This window comes from Cricetulus griseus, chromosome 7 (assembly GCF_003668045.3).
Source record: "Cricetulus griseus strain 17A/GY chromosome 7, alternate assembly CriGri-PICRH-1.0, whole genome shotgun sequence".
NCBI classification, from domain to species: domain Eukaryota; kingdom Metazoa; phylum Chordata; class Mammalia; order Rodentia; family Cricetidae; genus Cricetulus; species Cricetulus griseus.
In genome coordinates, this window is record NC_048600.1 from 36049598 (window position 1) to 36071660 (window position 22063).

The following is a 22063-nucleotide window of genomic DNA, read 5'->3' on the forward strand; positions in this document are numbered from 1 at the left end:
GGAGACACTATGAGGCCAGCTTTTGCCTCAGAGGCACCATGGGGGCCTCCATGTCAAGACAACTGTACTGGACTTGTCTCCCTGTAAGTCTTGGCATATTTTCCAGAATGAGCTCCTCTCTCTGGTCAGGGGCTAGTCTGGGAATGTGTGAAGCTGCTTTCAAAAACAGCTGTCATTGACTAGACCACGGCAGGTCTGTGGTGTTTGTTGCAGCCATAGCAATGGTTGGCTGTGCTTTGGAACTTCAGGGCTCCTGTTAAAGCTAACACAGAAAGACCAGTACCCTCATGGCTAAGTTTTAGGCCTCATTTTGCCAAAGGGAAGGCAACCTGGGCAGTCACTAGGAGAGTGGAGAGACCTGATTGTTGTCCCCTGACTAGAACCCATCCTGACAGGACAGGGTCAGGAGTAATGAGGGCTCTGTTAAAGAGCTCGAGGACAGTCACCAACAGCCCACCCTAGAGCCACTCAGATGTAGAGGCTCTGTGGTTTGTGGCCACACAACATCTGGAGGGGCCTAGCTCCCAGTCTTAGAGATACTTAGCTCTGGATGATGAAATCCACTTCTCAGTAGCAGGTAAGTAGCTACTTTGGCCTTTCAGTCTGTTTCTGGTTGTTCACTCTCATGGCCTCAGCATGGGCAGTGTACATGGCAAATGCCCATTAAAAGTGCTCTTTAGTGACTGATGACTCAGTAGTATGAACACTGGCTGCTCTTGCAGAGGACACATATGACAGCTCAGAATCCCACCTGTCACTTCAGTTCTAGGGGATCGGATGCCTTCTTCTGGCCTCTGTGGATACCAGGCATGCACATGATGTACATATATTCATATAGGCAAAATACCCAGGTGCATAAGATAAAATTAAATATTTTTGCTATTATTAATTATTATTATTGTTTTTTGAGACAGGGTTTCTCTGTGTAGCCCTGGTTGTCCTCAAACTCAGAGATTTGCCTGCCTCTCCCTCCCAAGTGCTGGGATTAAATGTTTGTGCCACCACCACCTGGAAAATCTTAATTTTTTTTTTAAAGAAAAGTGTTCTTTATGTTGGGTGTAGTGGAATACACCATTAATCCCGACACTCAACATGAGGCAGAGGCAGGGAGATCTCTGAGTTTGAGGCCAGTTTGGTCTATATAGTAAGATCCTGTCTAAAAAAAGAAACCACTAACAACAAACCCAACCCCAAAAGTACCTCTTCATGACAGACCTCTTCTGTGCTCCAGTTTTGCAGGCCAGCCCAAGAGCTGTACCCCTGCCTCACGCTGAGCACAGACTGGGGCTTCTGAGCGCTTCCCTTCTGCCCTCCCAAAGGGCTGCAACAGCTGACTCTACTCTCTACAGACATGAAAACCCCCACAGAACAAATACCTCAATGCCCTTGCGCCCATGCAGACACGTGGTCTCTGCTGCAGCCCCTGGAGCTGGTGCTCTGCCAACCACATTCATCCGTTCCCTTAGTCAGAACTACAGTAAGGTAAGACAGGTCAGGGGCCAGTCATTTAACAGAAAGGGTACCCTGACATTCCTGGCTACTCTTAGTGAACATACTCAGTAGTACCAGCCTCATTCTGCCCCTCCTGCACTGCTGAAACCACCAGCTCCCAGAACTTCTTCCAGGAGGCCCTCTAGGATCCACCTTACTTCTACAGAACATAGGTGCTGGTCACTGCTTTTTAAGTGTGACAGAAAAGCTGACCAGATTTGGAATTGCCATGACACGGACAAACTTTTGGAACTTGGTTTAAATGCAGCCTGGCTACACGGGGTAGAGTCATTGTCATAGAGACCATGTGGATCGAAAAGCATAAAGTACTTCTATGGGAGCAGTGTGTTCAGTCCCATGCAGTAAGTACAAAGGGTAGAGCAGGTTCTGGCCCCTGGGAGATGGGGTGGGGTTCAGGCAAGGCCCTGAACCTCCTCACTTCCTTCTCTTCATCTAGAGACAGGACCCTGCTCTACACATCCCCTCTGTGTAGGCTCTCTGGGAACAGCTTTCTGTGCTAATGTTCATGAAGAACTATTGTTCTCAACTGACCAAGCTCACTGACACCCTTGACTAGGCTCTAGGGATAGGTGGCATGTGTTATGGCAGCAGCAGGTGGATGGGGCCTGGTGGGTAGCATATCTCTGAGTGTGATGGGCAGTTTCACTCAGGAGCTCTTTCCTGGTAGGCAGTGCTTCCTGCCCTCATCTACTGTCTACCTCAGATGGCTGTTACAGAGGAACAGTAGTGCCCCTGGGCTCCAGACCCCATGAAGCTACACTGGTAGGTTGACTGATGGTGGCAGGAGAAGCCAGGAGAGGAAAAACGGCAAACGTCTGCCAGCGGATCCCAACACTGCTCAGGAGAATTCCACAGGGACAATCAGCCACAGCTTTGCACAGAGAATTTTATAGCTGCCTACTTCTTAATCACCTACAGTGGTAAACCCCTGAGTTTACAAGCTGTTTACTTGCCTTGAAAATGAATTACCCTGTAACAAATCAAAGTGTCGGTGGCTTTTCCCAAGCTGCCAATTTATCACATATACAAACAATCTGAGTGTTGGAACAGTGTTGGGACTGAACCTTGTGTGCTCCTGAATGGATGAGTGACAAATCTGGGACCTTGGGGGTCTCTAAAGACACGGGCCTTCTGTCACTGTGACTTATCTGGAGTGAGGTTCATGAGGGGATGAGCCAGGGTATTAATGTCTTTTCTTGGGTAGGGCAGAGCTTAGTGGTAGAGCACTTGCCTAGCATGCAGGGTGCCCTGGGTCTTTTGAAAAGACAAAAGAAAGTTTTTTTCAGTTGGGGGTCAGCAGCAAGTCTTAGACTGGTAATAAAATTTGCATGTAATTAGAGTTGAACAGAAAATGGACATCTCCAGACTATAGTCTTGCCATTTAAAAAATATTTTCCTATTTACTTATGGCATGTGCATGTGTTTATGTGTGGGCATGTGTGCTCCAGCATGCTTATGTGGGAGGGATGTCTTTTCCTTCTGTCATATAGGACCTGGGTACTGACCTCATGTCATCAAGCTATTGTACCCAACCACCGGTCATAGTTTGCAGGATCTACTGAGTAGAGGTGCTGAGCTTACATTTATTTCCCTCTCTTCTTGCTGCTCAAATCTCTCCCCCTTCCTCTCCATTCTCCCCACATGCTGCAGCTTCAAGGGGCTGTCTTCCATACTAACTTGCCATATTGTGTGTGTGTGTGTGTGGACACTGGAGAGAATTGTAGACGGATGCTATGGCTGAAGCCTGGACCTCAGAATTCTTGCTTTATCCCAGCAAGGCAATTCTGGATGAGCTAGCTACAGCAGAGAAGCCAGAGGCCTTCTGGGCCTGTGTCAACAAACAAGGCCTGCCAAGTCCTTGCAAACACATAGACAAGCCAGGGATCATGGGATGGTTAACAGGCACCCAAGCTCCCTGGGGTTATCTCTACTGATGACAAGCTTGGCTTACTCTGTGTCTGTCTCGAGGACAGCTCTCAGATGTGTACCAAAGGCTTTGGGGACTCGCAGGCCTTTGGACCTGGTCTGTGTCTAGGAATTGGAGTCAATGATGGTGGCAGCAGTGGGGGATGTATGAGGGGGGGGATCCACACACTGATGAATATGGGGAATGGTTAAGACATGGATGTGTTTAGTGCTGGAGTAAAGCCAATGCATTCTGACACAGCCAAATGATGAAAGCCCACACTGTTGGCAAAATTGCTGGCAGAAAACAAGATTAAATGCCTAGAGAAGTGCTCAAGAAGTGGCAGGTAAGGGAAGGTTAGCAAAAGTATGTCCACATACTCCTACTGAGAAACATTCAGGCTTTCCTTATCTCTGTCCAGAGTAGAGAAAACAGCTGAAGGAGCTGAGGTTGTGGGAGGAATGGGTGGGTTGAGAGTTGGGTTTCACTGTATTTGGGGGCTTGTCTGAACTTTTTATGCTCCACTCCTTACTATTAAGTACTATTGTTTGGAGACAGGGTCTCATGTGTCTCAGACTGACTTGGATACCTTGAACTTCTGATCCTCCTGCCTCTATTTCCTTGAGCACTGAGATTACAAGCCTGTGAAACCATGCCCAGTTTATGTGGTGTTGAGATTAAACCCAAGATTCTGAGCATGCTAGACAAACACTGTACATTCCCAGTCCTATGAACATTATTTCAAATCAGGAATGAAGAGGGTAGGGAAGGAATAAGCTACCTGGAAGCTGGGCACACTCAGGCCTAGCAGTACCACCCACTATGAGACACTCTGGTCTCCCAGGCTACCTCCCTGTGAGTTCTTGGGACCTGGACAAACTTTTACAGAGCAGGGCCAGGCAGATGGACCCATGCCAAGAGCAAGACATCCATCCCCTTGCTTTGCAGAATCCCTGAGATGCATGGGGCGCCTGGAGCCTTCCTGTCTTCCTCTGCTCCATTCTGCCAGGATTCTGGGAATGTGAACTAATGAAGAGCTCTCTGGCATTTGTCAAGAACAAAATTACCACCAAAAGGTCAGCCTTCTATTTTAGGCTCAACAACAGAGGGAATACTGGGCATGGAATCAGAACCCCAGGTTCGAGTCCAAGCTCTGCCTACTTTGGCTTTGAGACCCAGGATGAGTGCTTTCCTCTGTTTCCTACTCTTAGCTCTCACTTTTAATAACTAGGTTCATGAGATTTCAGAAGCTGAACTAGTGATGGTGGTCTACAGGGCATCAGCTAGCTTATATCTATTCTGTGTTACACTAGTACAATAACATTGAGAGATTCCACACATAATGTCTGCCTTATAAAACACAAAGATCAGGCATTGCAGGGCCTTGTCCTGACACAGCTGGAACAAGAGTGAGGTGACAGAGCTGCCCTCTCCTTTCTGATCTGCGCCGTGGTAGTTCAATTTCATTTCTGTTTCCATTCTTAGATTCCTAGACAAATCTACAGGGAGTTCTAACCCACAGAGACACTCAGAACCACAGACCAATCGGGTGGAAATGGAGCCTCTCCTCCAACAGCCCAGGCTGGCCTGCAGTCCTCTTCACTTGATGGGCCATTCCTGCAAACTGCAACTCCCTTTTGCCTCCTTTCTGTCTGCACAGGTTCCTTCCTGGCCCTTCAGAGCTTATGTGTTGGCTGCCAGGGAAAAAGTTCTCTCTCTATACTCCACACGATCTGTCCTATTCGGGTGGTGCATGAGAAGTTTGACTGCAAAGATGCCTAGTATTTTGTGTAATGACTTTCATCACTTTAGCAGCTAGCATCTGATACCTTTTGTGCCCAGGAGGTTTTGGATATATTTCTGATATTGCTGGTTATTTCCTATTATTCATTTTCTCCCTTCACCTGCAGTTACAGAACCTGGCCACTAGGCATGGCCATGTGACTGAGTTGTGGCCATGATACAGACATCAAAGTGGCATGTGGGATTTCCAAGAAGCCTCTTCAACAGGAAAGAGGGTACATCCTCTATTCTGCTTCCTGGAACACGGATATGATAGCCAGAAATCCAGCAGTCATCCTGGACTATGAGGGGGAACTGTATATGAGGGAAGGAAGAACACTGAGCATGTAGAGTTTGGGTCCCTGATGCCTCATGCAGCCCTCACTCACCCATATCCATGATGCTTTTACCCAAGGGCAACATAAACCTCTGTTCTAGCACTTCCTATGTAGTTGAAGCTAATCTTATCTGACATTGTTGTGGGGAGTGCCTTGTTAATCCTGGTCACACTGATGACCTTCTGGAAGGGAGAAAACTGTCCTGAGCCTATGGGGCTGGCGGTAGTGGTGGGGTGTAGGGATCTGGACATGGTGTAATGACAGAAAAGGGGAGGGACAGGTGATCCTGCCTTGGTACTCAAATCTTCAGGAAATGTTCTCTTCCTTCCATGGTGGAGGGGAGTTTTTGGTAGAACCCAGCAGAGGGACTGTGTTTCTCTGTGCATTCATACCAGAACTCAGAGATTATAAAATTGGGCTAAGACCTTGAAAATGAGGGCCATGAGAGACTGCATAGTGTACAGACAGGAACACTGCAGGTTGGGGGTGGGTGAGCTGAAGGTTTTCTAATCTTCCAAGAAAGCAGGGCCACTGGTCTCTGTGACCTGCCCAGACCTGCCTTTTGGGTACTTGACTAAAATGTCACTGTCCAGGATAACAAACATTTGCCCTTTTGGAATTGTGGAACTGGCTTGACTCTGTACAGGGGATTCCACAGGGGCCTGCTTAGCTTAGGCATCATTCCAGGGATCCCTTACTCTGTGTAACATAGGACTATACCTTGTGGACCACTGGGTCCAGATGGGTATGTACTATTTCCCTTTGAAAACCAAAGCCCACCAGCAGAGAGACAAGCTCTAAAGCCTTACAACAAAACCATCTGGTAGTAGGCCAATATCAGGTTGCATGCCAAGTGAAAGTGACAGGAGGTAGACTCTGTCACAGCACGCTGATGTCAGCATTTAACTTTAGCTTCCCAGGAGTTCCAGCTTGGGGGAAAACCACAGCATGGTGGAGTTCTTGGGACCCACTACTCACTGAGAGGCCTTCATCCCTGGAACTCTTCCTGGGCATGGCCTGAAAGTAGCAGCAGAGAACACTCAGTGCCTGCCACACCACACTGTGGCCTTTGTCAAACTTTCTGTTCTAAGCAGTGGAACTCTGGTTTCTACAGGAGGTGAAAAAGGAAGTGCTCTGGCTGGTGCAGGGCTTTGCCAGAGAGGGGCTTCCCTGTTTCTTTCCAGATTTTTCTGTGGCTCCCACGGGTAGACATTATATATCCTACAAGTTTGGCTGACAAAGCCCTGACCCCACAGAGAGCTGGAGGTTAAGAAGCCCTTCTGTTCATCAGGAAAAGATGGTGTGCCAACCTGGGCTCTGGGAGGTACCAGAGGCTGGGACCTGCAGTCTAAGAACACAGCTCCTCTCCTGGGGGGTGCACATTTCCAATTCTTAAAAAGAAGGTGGATATCTAGATTTTTATGTAAACTACCCACTGCTTGAAGTTTTAATGTGGAAGTCACACCTCAATGTTTTCCTCCCCTCACCCAGCCCCCCCTTTTTTGAAACAGGGTTTCCCCAGGGTAGCCTGTAACTTGCTATACAGCCCAGAGTGACCTTGATCGTCTGGATACTCCTGCCTCAGAACTAGGATCAGACATCATGCCCCACCATGACAGCCTTAAGTGATGCTGGGGACAGAAGGCAGGGTTTTGTGAATGCCAGGCTAGCACAGCTGAGCAATAGCCCCAGAACTCATGATCTTTTTGAAAAACAAGGGATGGCCTCCCTATGTGTTTTTTTTTTTTGGGGGGGGGATGACAAAGCCAGCTTGCCGCTTGTCTGGGCACAAGCTCTGTTATCAGCCCCATCCTGAGTCTGAGAGGTCACCTGTGGAGTTGTCACCTGTGGAGGTGCTCTGTGAGTCTGAAGCATAGCTAAGAGCTCAGCGTAGGACAGAGGTGCTCTGTTGAGTCCCCTGGGTGGGAGAAGCCCTATGACTTGCCTTCCCCAAAGCCAGCCAACTCTCCATGAGGCTCCATGTGAGGAAGCACAGAGCTGCCAGGGCCTTTACTGTGAATAGGGAGCTGAGGGTCACAGCTCCTGAGCTTGCCTTTCATCAGCAGACTCAGAGGCCATGGTTCAGGTTCCTGGCCAGGCAGTGTTCATATTTTCTTACCACACTCTGAGATGCTGGGAAACAGAAAAAAAAAAAAAAAATCGATCAGCCCTGTGACCTCCTGTAAAAACCCTCGACAGCCACTGTGGCATGGCCTTACTTTTCCCTTGCTGGCTCTTTTCTTGATTCTTCCCTTTCACCTCTGCTGCTGTCTACTAGGTCCTTTGGGTGAAGCAGGTAGAGCTGTGACAGTTAAGACTTTTGTCTGATCTGCCTCTGGACTGATGCTGTTTACAGGATTTGGGGTGACATAGAACTTTCTCTCTCATGTGTCTCTCTCACCCAATATCTCTTTGGAGCCCATCCCTGGGTAAGATGAGGGTGGATGTGGGAAGACTAGGGACCACCAATCAGGGAGCCACTGAGAAAAAGCCACCTTAGGATGATGCCACCAACACTGTTAAGCCCACAAATGAGGCTGTAGAGATAGCTGAATGGTTAAAGAGCACTGGCTGGCTACTCTTTCAAAAGACCTAGGTTTCATTTTCAGCATTCACATGGTGGCTCACAAGCATGTAACTCAAGTTCTAGGGGATCTGACACCCTCTTTTGGCCTTCTTGGGCACCAGGCACGCACACAGACATACATTCAGGCAAAACACCTAAACACATTTTTAAAAAAGTCCATAAGGGAGGCTAGAGGGACAGCTCGTGTGTAAAAATGTTTGCTGTATAGAACCACAGCATGAGAACCTGAGTTCAAGTCCCCAGAACCCAAATAAAAAGCCTGGTGTGGCTGTATGTGCACCTGTACCCACATTTCCGTGGAGGTCAGAGACAGGAGGACCCTGTGCTGGTGACAGCTTCGCTCCAGTCTCAGTGAGACAGCCTGTTGCAAGGAAATATGGTGGAGAGTGACTCAGCGGGACACCCAGTGTCCTTCCTTCTGGTCTCTTGGCATGCATCCTCATACACACGTACACATATACCATCTACTATCAGACAAATAAAACAAAAACAGTAACAGGTTAGACAGATAGACAGCTCAATGGTTAAGAGTAAGCAATGTTCTTCCAGAGGACTGATTCTGGTCCTCAGCACCTAGGTCTAGAGGCCCACAAGCACCCGTCTCCTGCTCTTGGAGATTCAGCATTGGCTTCTGTGGGCATGTGCACATGTGGCACTCACTCTTCCTTCTACACAGACACAAACGATATGAGGGACCATAGAGCACCTCAGAAACCCACATGGAAATGAGGGTCTAATGACATGTGGGCACCCCGTGGCTTCAGTCCCAGGCAGTCAGACCCCTTGCTGTCACTTCCCGCCTCTCTTCAGCGGGTCTAAAGATGTAGTATTTCAGAGCTTTGAACTATGGGATCATCCTAAGGTCTTCCCGGCACTTTTTGACTTGCTCCCTGTGTCCCATTACTGGAAAAGCCACTTTCTGTCCTGCATCAGGGATGGAGGGTGGCAAATATGTAAACCAGGGGAAGGGGACACTCTATAGCAGCTGCCATTCTGCTTTCTGACCCTTGCCGCAGGTGACTCGATGACTGGCTATGCTTCCAAACACTTAAAGACTTTTATTTCTGGTTGGTTTTAAAGGGATAACATACAAAAATATCTGGGAACTTGCAGAATCTGACAGCCTATATCTCTTTATCCATGGACAAATCCTCTTGGATTTTAAGGGCTATACGTGAAAACCTGCAGAAAAGAGAAAATGTTTTCAGTATCCTGCTTTCTCCCTGTGCCATCTTGTTTTAGCTCAACCCTGTTGTCAGGTGATGGCCTGGCTGTGTGGGCTACCACCCATGGAGACACCTGAGGGCCAGTTGTCCCTTTTGCTGCTGGGGGACTTGACCTGTATAGATGGACAGGAGTACCTGTCATGTTGACCTGGGGAACTGGTTCTCGAGAGGCACTCTGTGTTTTACTCTGCCTTTGGATTATTCAAACTGGGGGGTGGGGGCACCAGGGCATGAGCTTTCTCCCCAGGATGCCTGGGCATTTGCCTCTCCCAGCCGCTGCCCACTTCAGATGGCATTACCGTGTATACATGAGAGAGCACAGAGCTCCACAACAGTCTCTCAGCCAAGGCAATAGAAAGCTCACCAGCGGCCATCTTGGCTGCCTATGTTCTGAGGCAGTGGATAAGGCTGAAAGAGCAGGGAGAGGGAGGCTGTTAGATAACTATGGGGGCATCTCTAGGCACAGGGGATTCCCAACCCAGGAATATACAGAGCAGGCAGAGTGGCTAAGGGCCTCCCTGACAAGGGTGTCCCAGAGCCTGTGACAGGCCAGGGGTGCCTGGTTTGCTGAGAAGTATCTTATCAGACCTGCACTGTCCTCTCAGCTCAGAAGCAGGGCAGCCTTGTGGGGTAGGTCTCATAATGTAGATGCCCCATCCCTAAGCATCCCAACAAGGTGGTGGTATACAAAGGGGCCAGGGAATTCATTGTGAACTTCTCCAAAAGGCGTGTGGTGCTGACCCTTCCTTACTACTTCCCCAGAGCAGACAGCCATGTACCTGGTGTCTCTTTCCATTTGGGCTGACAGAGCAGGGTAGTTTGCTCCTGCCATGTCACCAAAGAAAGCCTTTCCTCCTGTGTGTGCTACCTGACTGGGATCAGGCAGGTGACAGAGGGCAATGTTGCCTTGCTACTGAAAGAATCAAAGATGCTGGCTGCATGGTGGGCGTCAGGTGGGATCTGGGAGTGTGCTGAGTCACACAAAGACCAAGATGGGCACCAGCCCAGCACATGCTCCAGAAGCTTAGAGCTGCTCTGCTGCTCAATGGACAGGACTCTGTTAGCTTCTGTTTGGGTAGCCCCATGAGACTTGAGCAACCAGATGGCCAGTTTCTGTCATCTGCAAGGGAGAAGTCCCGAGAAAAGCAGAAATTCGGGAACACAGAAACAGTACATGGGGAAGAAGACAGTTCCCAGGGACTGGGCTGCTCCTGGGTAATGTGACCATAGAGGACTTGCTAGCTCTGAGAGCATGTGTCTTTTCTCTGTATCAAGCTATTCCACTCCACGGGGCTGATGAAGAGGGAAGAGTAGTACAAGCTAAGTGTCCAGGCACCTGCATTTTGACTGTTGAACTGGAATTTGGTTTCAGTGAGGTAAGATTTAGTGACTTAGATGCAGAGGTATGTAGCAGGAGAAATGATTTAGAACCTTGAGAATAAAATGCCACACAAGACTGAAGCCTTCCTTTTGTCACTCTGACTGGAGGCTTTGGTCAATAAAGTGAGACCTGGCAGCTCTCCTACAGTGACTTTAACTGTCTGAGGCTAATGGATTTCTTTTTCTTCTTCTTCCTTTTTTTTTTTTTTTTTTTTTTAAATAGTGATTCTCCTGCCTTTGCTTCCCAAGAGCTGGGATCATAGGAGTGCACTACCATGCCCCAGTTTGACTTAAGGATTTCTATCAAAGCCACCAGTGAGAACATGGAACTTCTTTTATCTCGGCCCTGGTGTGTAAATGCCAGTTTCATGGTTTTAACACACCCAGGACCACTCTGTAGATATAACAGAGATGTTTGTAAGAGGTTTAAATATATGAAACTCAAAATCCATCTAGGTTGATCTGGTTTCAAACAGTCAAACATGGTTCAACACCTACTCAAAGGACTTAGAATAATTAATGTTAGTCCAAAGGAAGAGAGGGAGAGGTAGTGAGTATGCAAACAAGTAGCTTTCTCTAATGCTCTCCTCTCCTTGCTCCTGTGGTCAGCACACACATGTGTGCACACCTCTGCAGGCTCCTCTCTTTCTCATTTCCCCATATCAGCAGTTTGGAAATGCTTGGAAGCAACTCTGGCATGTCAGGGAGAGAGATGTGTGCTTTTGGATGAAAATCCACAAGTGGCTCATGAGGCCTGGGAGGGGCTTCAGAGAGAGGCTCCAGTGGTCTCTACTCTCTGTGCTTCCTTGCAAATGCCAAGCTAATGCCTGAGGCATTAAAATCACTCTGGCTCTTGTGCATCTCTAGTTTTGACTTATTTTTTAAAGGATGATTAATATTTCATCATAAAAGTATTGATTTCCTTTAACTAAGAGACTTCAAGTTTGTTGCATCCTTAAGCATGATTTTATTATGTCTCGGGCCAAATGTTTTCTTTTCACCTCCCCCCAAAAGGATGCTTTTGCCTTTGATATAACATGTGTCAAGGAGAAAAGAGGAATTGATTCACAGAATTCTGCATTACATGCAACTTTGAAGGCAGATATCCAGTTTGTGGACTTGAAGAGATGGCTCTTAAACCAAGTCCACTTTACCCTGTAAAGCCTTCCTCATTGGTCAGGCCACTAAAGCCCAACACAGATGAGAGACAGGCAGCACCAAGAGGAGAAGTGTGAGGGATCTGCATAGCCTGGACATGAGCTCTAAACACACAGACTGGGCACCATCTTTCATGAAAAGCAACAGTAATCTTGCTGGCCAGAGTACCCCAAAGCTACAGTCCCTACTCATGTAAGCTGGTGGTAGAGGCCAGCAGTGGAGTTAGAGTAGTGCTCAGTTTTTACAGAAGCTGTCCAGGAAGCAGGTGGAGGGCAGTAACTGGCAAGGCAGCTAGTGCTCTGCACTGTTTAAATATTGAACATCCTCTCTCCTTCCTCCACATTCATTATTAACTGGGACCTGCATAGCTGGGTGCACTGACTTCATTTCTTCCCAAGAATCCAAGATGCAGTGGCCAATGCCCAGGAGCTGGGAAAGGTGTAGAATAGAGATTTGGGGTTCTTTCTTTTATTCCCTTCTCTGGAAATCCTTTCCAGTCAACCCCACATTTTTAGAACCTTGGATTTATGGAATTGTCTCAACCTCTTCCTGACCTCTGGTGCCTGAATACAGGTGATTAGCACCCCAAATATTGATAGGCTGGACATTTTCTCCTTCCCCATAAGGAGCAGTGGCAGAAAGAAGCTACAGCTGGCCTTGGAGGTGTCATAGTGACAGATGCTCCATCATTTGGGACCCCCTAGATCCCCAGCCCTGTCCAGGTGAAAGTCATGTCAGGATGTTACATGAAAACAAGTGCTTTGGTTGAGAGAAAGGAACCCAGAGCCACCACACATCCTCTGCACATTACTAGACAAGTGGGAAGGACTGGCAGATGCCAGGGACCCAGGTCAGGTACCAGGAACATCCAGGCTGGGTTTGCATCACTCCTACTGAAGATGCAACTGTGAGAACACAGACCTAACATCTTTCAGTAGAACAAGGCAGCGCCTTTCCTGGGCAACATATAGGCAGGGCAGGAAGACCCCTCCAGGACCTGGATTGGTAGAGTGGTTGCTTACCAGTATTCCTTTTTTGGGGGGCTTTTATCTGTGCAAGAGATTTGTCTTAGATGGCCAGGTTGAGGCTTCTACTTCAATACTACATTTGAGGTTGGTATTACCCACCTAAGAGCTAAATTTATCCTTCCCTGCATCCTGCCCTACTCTCTCCACTAAGCCCCTTGTGCTAAGCGTGGCCAATGCTGACTCCCTGACCAAGGACTCAAGCACCCACCAGTCTTTGCTTCCCCTTGTACAGGTTCTCTGTACAGGTTCTCTGACAGGCTTCTTTAGGCCTCCATCTCTGATGTCCTCCTCCATTAAGCTGTGTGTTCCCAGGCTCCTTCCCAACCCCAGGTCCTAGAATACAGTCCAAAAAACTCCTATTCTAACAAGCAGTTCAGGACTTGAGGGCTCTAGAGAGCTCCTGCCTCAAAGCGCCTGGCTGCTTGTTCTATAGCTGCCCTTCCCTGACATGGGCTTCTTCAGCCTCAACTACATCAGAAAATGCTTTCTCCTGGTCCTGGCATACTGCCCTGGGACTGAGCTCTCACTGATGGATTTACTGTCTGGTACCCAAAGGCCCCTGTATTTCTGAAATTTCTATTTGTCTCTGTGTCTGCAAGAGAACATGCCTGCACAGACATTCTCATCAGGGCTTCTATTTTGCTATTAACCCCTGGACTCTCTTTCTTGGCAGGAAGGACAAGGAAAATAAAAATGAGAAATGATAGAAGGATCTCCTGGGCTCAGGCTGGCAAACATGCATAAGCAAGTGAAGGGGCCTTGTCTGATGGCACCTCTGAAGATCTGGGTGAGTGAGAACCCAGGCCCAGGTGGGTCCTGCTAGGCACACCCACTTAGCCCTAAGGAATAACTTCTAGAGCGGTAACTAGAAGCATGGATCATTGCAATGTCACTTGTTGAGCAGTGAAAACCACCCTGGTGCCAGTGTGAGGATACTCAGTACATTTTGGCTGATCTAGATGGTTAGGACTGAACTCCTCCCCCTCCCTAATTCTCATGTTTAAGTTCTGACCTCTGAGCCCCCAGAATGGGATCTGATTTGCAAACAGGATCACTCTGCAGATGGAGCTGGCTGAGATGAAGTCATTAGGATGGGTCCAAATCCAGTATAATTTATGAAAAGCAAAGATCTGCATCCAGTGGTATTTACTATAGTGGCTTCCTTCTGAAATGTCCCCACTGAACTCCTGTCCCTAATACAGTGTGCAGAGGTGGGCTTTAGAGGGACTAGACTGTGAGAGCTTTGGTCTTTCAACGGATGAACCCATTGATGGATTCCTGATGGGATAGCTTTAGTAGGGACTAGGTGAAAACTAAGAGTGGAGGCCTACCTTAAGGAAGTATGTCATTGTGGGTGCGACCTAGTAGCACTTTGTCCCTGGCCCCTGCTTTGCAGATGCCATGAGATGAGCAACTATCTTTCACCATGTCCTTCTGCCACAATGCTCTTGTCTTACCACAGACCTGAAAATAATGGACCTAGGTGACTAAGGACTGAGACCCCTAAACCAGTAGTTATGATAGAGCCTTCCTCCTTAATATGATTCTGTCTAGCATTTTGTTACATCAGGGAAATGTAGACAAAAGTTTCTGTCTTGGGTGCCATTTGTAGATGGAAGTTTCTATCCTGCCCAGTCCTGCAGCTGTTTAGTCCCAAATAAACCACATAGAGGCTTATATTAATTATAAACTGTTTGGCTGATGGTTCAGGCTTCTTATTGGCTAGCTCTCTCTTAATTATGAGCCCATTTCTATTAATCTATGTATCTCCAGGTGGTCTTAGCTTACCGGAGGATGCCCAGGTGTCCTACCTTCCCAGCTACATGGCATCTCCCTGACTCTGCCTACTACCTTTCTCTATCCCTGTTTGGATTTCCTGCCTGGCTAAATCCATTGGCTGAAACAGCTTTATTCATCAACCAATAAAAGAAACATATATTCAGAACATACAGAAGGATATCCCCCATCAGGGAAAAGCTGTCTCATCAGCACACAGGGAGAGGGAGAATTCCAATGTGCCACAGCACATGGCAGGTGACACCAAGGGCCACCAGTAATCTCCAGAAGCCAGGGAGAGGCCTGCAGCAGGTTTCTCTTCCAGCCTCACAAGGAGCCAATCCTACCTTGGACTTCTGGCCTTCAGTAACATGGGACAATACACATCTGTTGTTGAAGGCACCCATAAATTCTTGTTATAGCTGTTACAGTAAACAAAGACAACAGGATGCTGTGCAACTGTTAAAGATGAGAGGGCTTCATAACACAAGACGCCACAGCACTGTTAGAACAAGGGCTTGTTCTGGGTGTGGTGGTGCACACCTTTTGTTCCAGGATTTTATTTTTATTTTTTTGCTTTTCAAGACAGGGTTTCTCTGTGTAGCTTTGTAGACCAGACTGGCCTCGAACTCACAGAGATCTGCCTGCCTCTGCCTCCCGAGTGCTGGGATTAAAGGCACATGCCACCACTGCCCAGCCAGTTCCAGCATTTTTAAGGCAGGCACACGCAGACACAGCACACAGGGAGAGGGAGAATTCCAATGTGCCACAGCACATGGCAGGTGAGTTCAAGGTCAACTTGATTTAATCAACACAGAGAGTGCCCCACCTCCACCCCAGGAGTTCTGCTTCTTGGAGAGAACACATACACATCAGTGCACTCACTGTGTGTGGGCAGTGAAACTGTGGCCCTGGGCAGTGAAAGCCTGGGGCCACTGAAACACTTGGATAAAAAATATCTGCTATGGAATGCTATATAGCCACAGAAAGGAATACACACAATATAAGCAACAACCCAGATTTCTTTCTTTTTTCTTTTTCTTTTTCTTTTTCAAGACAGGGTTTCCCTGTGTAGCTTTGGAGGCTGTCCTGGAACTGGCTCTTGTAGATCAGGCTGATCTGGAACTCACAACTTACAAAGGCAGACCAAAACACCAGACACGTATGGTTCATGGCTACTTATTCTGAGCCTGTGTGGCTAGATGTGTCTGGGCATTATGATCTTTAGGTATTAAAAAAACCAAGCAATGCATACACACAAATTCTGTTTTGCCCACGGTTGGGCTTTGGACAGCTAAAACCAAACCTTAAATTTCCATAGGAAAGGAGCGTGTTCACTCAGAGCAAGTAGTAGCAACTCCTCCAGATAGCCAGAAATAGTGCAGGGCTTGTTTTGCCACCAATGAGTTAGAAAAAATATTTTGGTTTTCAGAGCTATTTAGATTTCAGAACTGTGGAGACAGGCTTATGGCCTGGGCTGTGGGTGCTCACACATAATGCAGCTGCACAGAAAAAGGTCTGGAAAGAGGTCAGCCAAATTCTGAGTGTTGGGTGTTGAGGGGTAGAAGTAATTGGGAAGGGCAATCAAAGACTGCAGTGCATTTTGTAATGTATTAATCTGTGTATGTGTTTGTGCATAGAGTATGTGTATTTGTGTATTGTTTATATGCATACATGTATGTAGGCCAGAGGTTGATGCTGGGTGTTTTCCTCTATCGTTCTATGTCTTATTTTTTGAGACAGGATTTCTTACTGAACCTGTCATGGATCAGCTAGGCTGGCTGGCCAGTGAGTTCCAGGGACTGTCTTGTCTATACTACTCTCCTGCTGTCTCCAATGCTAAGGTGTGCACTCTACTATACCAGCTTTTTACATAGGTGCTAGGGATTTGAGCTCAGGTCCTCATGATTGCACAGCAAGCTCTTTACCCACCAAGTCATCTCCCCAGCCTCTGTTTTAATATTTTTATGAACCTCATGGGTAACATAGAGAGAGGGGGAAAAGGGAGAGAAGGAGAGAGGGAGGGAGGGAGAGAGGGAAGGAGGGAGAGAGGGACGGAGGGAAGGAAGGAGGAAGAGAGAGAGAGAAAGAAGTTCATGAGAAAAAGGAAGCTCAGAGAAGGCAGGGATGAGAAGTGAACTGCAGTGTCTCCAGCTCTCTCTTGTGATGGCTGATGGGTGCTTGGGAGGGAGCTGCCAGAAGCTGCAGTTTCATAGGTAATTTTCTGTGTTCACTCATTAAAGCACAGAAATAAAGATGATGGGGCATGCAGTCACACAAAACAGCTGACTGGTCCATCTGTTCCTATCATGGCAGTTCATCCCAGGGCTTGGTGACCTCTGTGGGGAGAGCTGCCTCCCCACCCTGCAGCCCTGGCATGCTCCCACTGGCGGCTCAGCAGTGCTGCCCCGCACCCCACTGCTATGAAATACAGCCCCTTCTCTGACAGCTAACGTGCCCCACTCTGATTCATCATCTCTCTTACTCTCTCTGTCCTTTATTTTTCTGCCCTCTCTGGCCTTTGATTGCTTTTCGGGAGTTTATCATATTGAACTTTTATCCCTTTCCAGGAAACCCTATTATTTTTTTCTTCCCTTTCTCAATTAATAAATAATCGCCAGAGCACTTCTTTGGACAGAAGCACATCCTGCCTCCTGCAAGCAGCAGAGGCTCCTCCGGGTACTCCTGGGGGCCTGTGTGCAGGGCATATCACCTGTCAAGATGTGGAGGCCCACTGCTAGGTACAATTGGGGTGACTGCCAGCCCTCTGCTCATTATCTGAATTGCTCCATATCTTGGGAGACAGCTGTGTTTTCATGGCCACCCCCAGTGAGGAACAACATTGTGGGGGAGTCCAAGTGCTGAGTGTAGACAGAAACAGTCACAGCAGAGCTTTGGAGACTAAGGCACGGATATCAAGTATCTCCTACAGCCTTGTATATTGAAGGCTTGTTCTGCAGTGCAGCAATGGTCAGAGGCAGATCATCATAGGAAAGAAGATAATGGGGCTCTCACCCCAATACTGGATTAATCCATTAGTGAAGTGCCAATTGAATGGGCTGCAGGAGGTGGGGAGTGACTGGAGGAAGTGAGATGTGCCTTTTATTGGTAGATTCCATCTCTTTCCTCTTCCCCAACTCTCTTGTGACCAACATCCTGTGACATCAAGGTGAACAGCTTTGCTATACCCAAAACACTCTGTGCCATAATGGGGGACAGACAGACACAGGTTCTAGGCTTATCACCGATGCTGACACTGGAGAGTGGTTAGATCCTTGAGACTTAGTGTTCATATGATGGTTCAACTTGACTGGAATGAGAAGGGCCTAAGAGATTAGTGAGATATACTCTGGGGGTGTCTGTGATATTCCTGAGACAATTAAGTAATAGGGGGCTATGTGCCCAAATCCACATTCTCTATCTTATAGTCTGGGAGTGCAGAAGGAAGGGGGAGGGAGCCCACAGTATAGGCATTCTCTCTCTTATATTTTAAGTGTGTAAATGTGCACGTGCACACACACATGTTGCAGCATGAGTGAAGGATCAGTTTTCTCCTACCATGTGGATTCTGAGGATCAAACTTAGATTATCAAAGTGGGTAGCAGGTGCCTTTACTCCTGGCTCAGGCATGGTCTTTCTCTCTGCATCTTAGATACCATATGGTGAGCTGCCATCCTCACCACGATGGACTGAATACACTAAAACCACTAGAAAAATGAACCCTACCTACCTGAAGTTATTCTTGTCAAATATCACTGTGCAGATAAGCATGTCAGACAGTTCTCATAAAACTGTCACTGGGAGCATGGTATGGTGTCCTGCAGGCTCTGAGCCTTGGCCTCTACCATACACCCAGCCCTAACTGCTTTCATGGCATTAGAGTCATCTTTAAAAAGCCACTAGAGTGAACTGGATGGAGCTGCTGGCACACTGTCTCAGTACCTGGAGCTGCTTCCAGAGCAGTGAGCAGGTCCCACAGCTCCTGTCTCTGTCCCATATCCACAGCTTCGTGCCTGCTTCTGAGCTCTCACTAACGCTCACAGAAGTAGAGCTTATGCCCTTCCCAGAAGCCATGCTTCTGAGGTTAGACCACAACCAACAGACTTCTGGAAAGGTATGAAATACAAACTCCTTGTGACTTACAGGAATGAGAAGGAACAGAGGCTCTTACCAGTAAGAACAGAGGATTTTTCTTCAGAGTCAAAAAGAAACGGGAAAAGGCAAATTTAGAAGAGGAAGGGTGCCAGGTGAGTCTGGACTGCATCAAGGTTTCCAGATTGTTCTGGAATGTGCAGCAGGTTCCAAGTTCTTTTTTCATATTTGGATGTCTTTAAGGAAAATGTGGCCTAAATGGGACACAGATGAGTGTGTGTGCTGCCTGTTGGTGGCTTCATGACAGCTCAGCTAGTTGGAATGATACTTTTGACAATGTTTTTTGGAGAAAGAGATTTGCTGTGTAGCCCAGGCTAGATTCAAACTCTTGGCAATTCTCCTACCTCACCTCCTGAGTTCTGGAATAACTGATGCATGTCACTATATCCAACTGATACAGTGTTCACCACCACAATCCACTTAGGATATTTTCAGTTATCCAGTTCTGATGTAACCTGTAGTGGGGGATGGGTACTGCATCACCTCTATAAGCAAGTCAGATGTGCCCTTCTCCCCTACCCTGCTTTGTTGCTCATTTTCTTGTACATGGCCTGAGTATCTTGTTTTTCTAGTCAGGCCAAGCTCAGGAACATTCTCTCCAACAGGACTCAACATAGAACCAGGCCAGGAGGTACTCAATGCTCTTGGCTGAAGGGGAAGCTTGGCTGAAGCTTCTCTGGCCACAGCGATGGTGGCAAAGGGAGTTCTCTGGTCAGGTGAAGTGGTGGCAGGAGCATCACATAGGCAGTGAGGCTCTCATCTGCTGGAGGCCAATAGCTTTCTTGTATGCAGAGCCTCATCTGGGACATAGGCTGCCTGGATTTGCCCTTTCCCCTCAGAGCAGTCTTCCTGAACCCTAGATCCAGGTAACAGTGCTTTCCTGATTATTATTTCAGCTCTTGGAACAGGACTCCAGAGTACTAATCATGATGGACAATTCTTGAGCCTCTATGATGGCCATAGAGCCTCCATGATCCAAAGAGACCTAGCTGTTTGGTTTACAGTGAACAATATCTGGCACATACAAGGAGACAAATAATGAAATATTAAAGCTTTGCTGACTCCTTCCCTCCTCATCCACTCACCCATCCATCCACCTCCTTTATATATCCATTATTCCATCCATCCTTCTCCCAGCCACCTGTCTCCTCCCCGTCTTCCTCTATGTGAGTGCATGGATCCATATATCCACCCAATGTTTACTGAACACCACCTGGGATAGGCTAGGTCCTAGATTCTAGGAGCTGGAATTTAGCATTATACAAAGCCCAGACCTGCCTTCTCCACAGTTTACAGCTGAATAATGGTTTGGGCAGGATGTGGAGGGGAGAAGAGGAGGAGGAAACAATGTGGAGGGCACTGAGTGCTATAGAGGTGCTGAGTAGGCAGGGGACTTCCCTGGCCTACAGACTGTTGAATTTCCTCCTAAAAGGAAAAGGCAGGGGATTGTCATTGGATCCTTGCTTAAGAGTGTGGCCACTCTTCCTAGTCATTCGTATGCCTTAATTGCTTATGGCACAGGGGTCTCAGGAGAGGATAGAATACATAGTTAGGGGAAGCCTAGGTGAAGGGGGCTCTATCTGTGGCTATGAGGAAGCCATCATCCATGCTGGACAAAGGCTTTCCAGTGCAGCTGCTTTGAGATCACTTACATACTTGTCAGTAACCCTTCACCCATGTTTTGCCAGTGAGCCCAATATAGTCATTCTTTTATTGCTGGCATCTTAGGAGGAAGAGACAGAGCTGTACACAGTTCTCCCAGGGAACGGCAGGATACAGGCCATCTTTGAGTGAGACAGGAACCTATGGTGGCTTCCAGTACAAGAGACACACAGATGGACATATACCTTAAAAGGGTTTTTCCCACCAGGGTACTGTGGTGGTTTGAAAGAAAATGACACCCAAAGTGAGTGGTACTATTAGGAGGTGTGGCCTTGTTGGGGTAGGTGTTGTCTTTTTGGAGGAAGTGTGTCATTGTAGAGACGGACTCTGAGGTGTAATATATGCTCAAGCCATGCCCAATAAGATAGACCATTTCCTGTTGCCTCTGCAAAATGTAGAATCTCAGCTACTTCTCCAGCACCATGCCTGCCTGCATGCTGCTATGCTGCACCATGAGGACAGTGAACTAAATTTCTGAAACTGTAAGGCACTCCATTAAATGTTTTTCTTAATAAGAGTTACCTTGGCCATGGTGTCTCTTTACAGCAATAGAAACTCTAAGACATAAGTTGGTACCAGGAGTGGGGCATTGATGTGATAGGTCTGACCTGGTTTTGTTTAAAGGAATATGGACTTTAGGACTATGGATTAGAAAAGCAGTTGAACACTTTCAGTGGTTTAATGGGCCATGGAAGACAGTGGTGTTGAGTGTAATTTGAACTATGGGTGCCTCAATCAAGAGGTTTCAGAGAAGAATGTTAGTATGCTGCCTAGAGACCAGTCTTGGGCTATTTTGGTGAAGAATGTAACTGCTTTCTGCCTTGTCTGGGAAGTCTGCCTGAGGCTAAAGTGAAGAGTTTTGGGTTAATTTCATTGGCAGAGGAAATCTCAAAAACAGTCTAGTATCTACTCTTTCTGGTTATCAGTGTTAATTCTGATGAAGAGCTCTAATGAAAAGGAGCAAGCTGAGCAGAGTAAGTTACAAAATGTACAATTTGAAGAGAAAAGGAGCACCAGGGAGTGGAATGGAGCTAAGTCCTGTGTTCAGGGAGATAACAAATTAAGAAACAGAATAAAGGGAGTGGTGACCTCAGGGCAAGTTCCCACCCAGCTAAATCTCCAAGTGGTGAAAAGGAATTAAAAAAAGCTTAGAGCTGCGTGTGGTGGTGCATGCCTATTCTCCCAGCACTCCAGAAGCAGAGGCTGGCGACCTCTGAGTTTGAGGCTAGCTTGGTCTACAGAGCAAGTTCCAGGACAGCCAAGCTTAGGCAGTGAAGGAAATTACGGGAAACAGAAGGCTGGTGAAGATGTAATTGAATGAGGTGGGCATGAGCACCAGTAAGCAGCAGAACATGGCAGCTTTGGCCATATGGCTCTGGCTTTAGAATCAAGAATAAAAGAAAGGCATTATGAAACCTTCCTCTGTGACTAAGAAAAGCTGCTGAGGCCAGGCACATGTCAGGGGTGTCCCTGATTGGAGGACTAGAGAGGCCATTGTATGAAGCTGTGGAGACCTTGGAGACCCCAAGATGTTGGAGATGCCAGAGTTATAGGAT

At 47.4% G+C, this 22063-nt stretch overlaps 1 protein-coding gene across 6 annotated transcripts in view; it reads right to left on the minus strand.

The window, feature by feature from the left end:
- The window catches only part of Clec16a (C-type lectin domain containing 16A), a 214373-nt gene that overhangs the window by 12610 nt on the left and 179700 nt on the right, over positions 1-22063 (minus strand). Inside the window, exon 23 of one of the 6 annotated variants that reach the window (XM_027424798.2) lies at positions 9193-9307. The exons of the other annotated variants lie outside the window; for them this stretch is intronic. Coding sequence (XP_027280599.1) covers positions 9294-9307 — 14 coding nt within the window. The 3' untranslated portion in view covers positions 9193-9293. Of the gene's footprint in view, positions 1-9192; positions 9308-22063 lie in introns of those variants that run through there. 6 annotated transcript variants of the gene reach the window in all.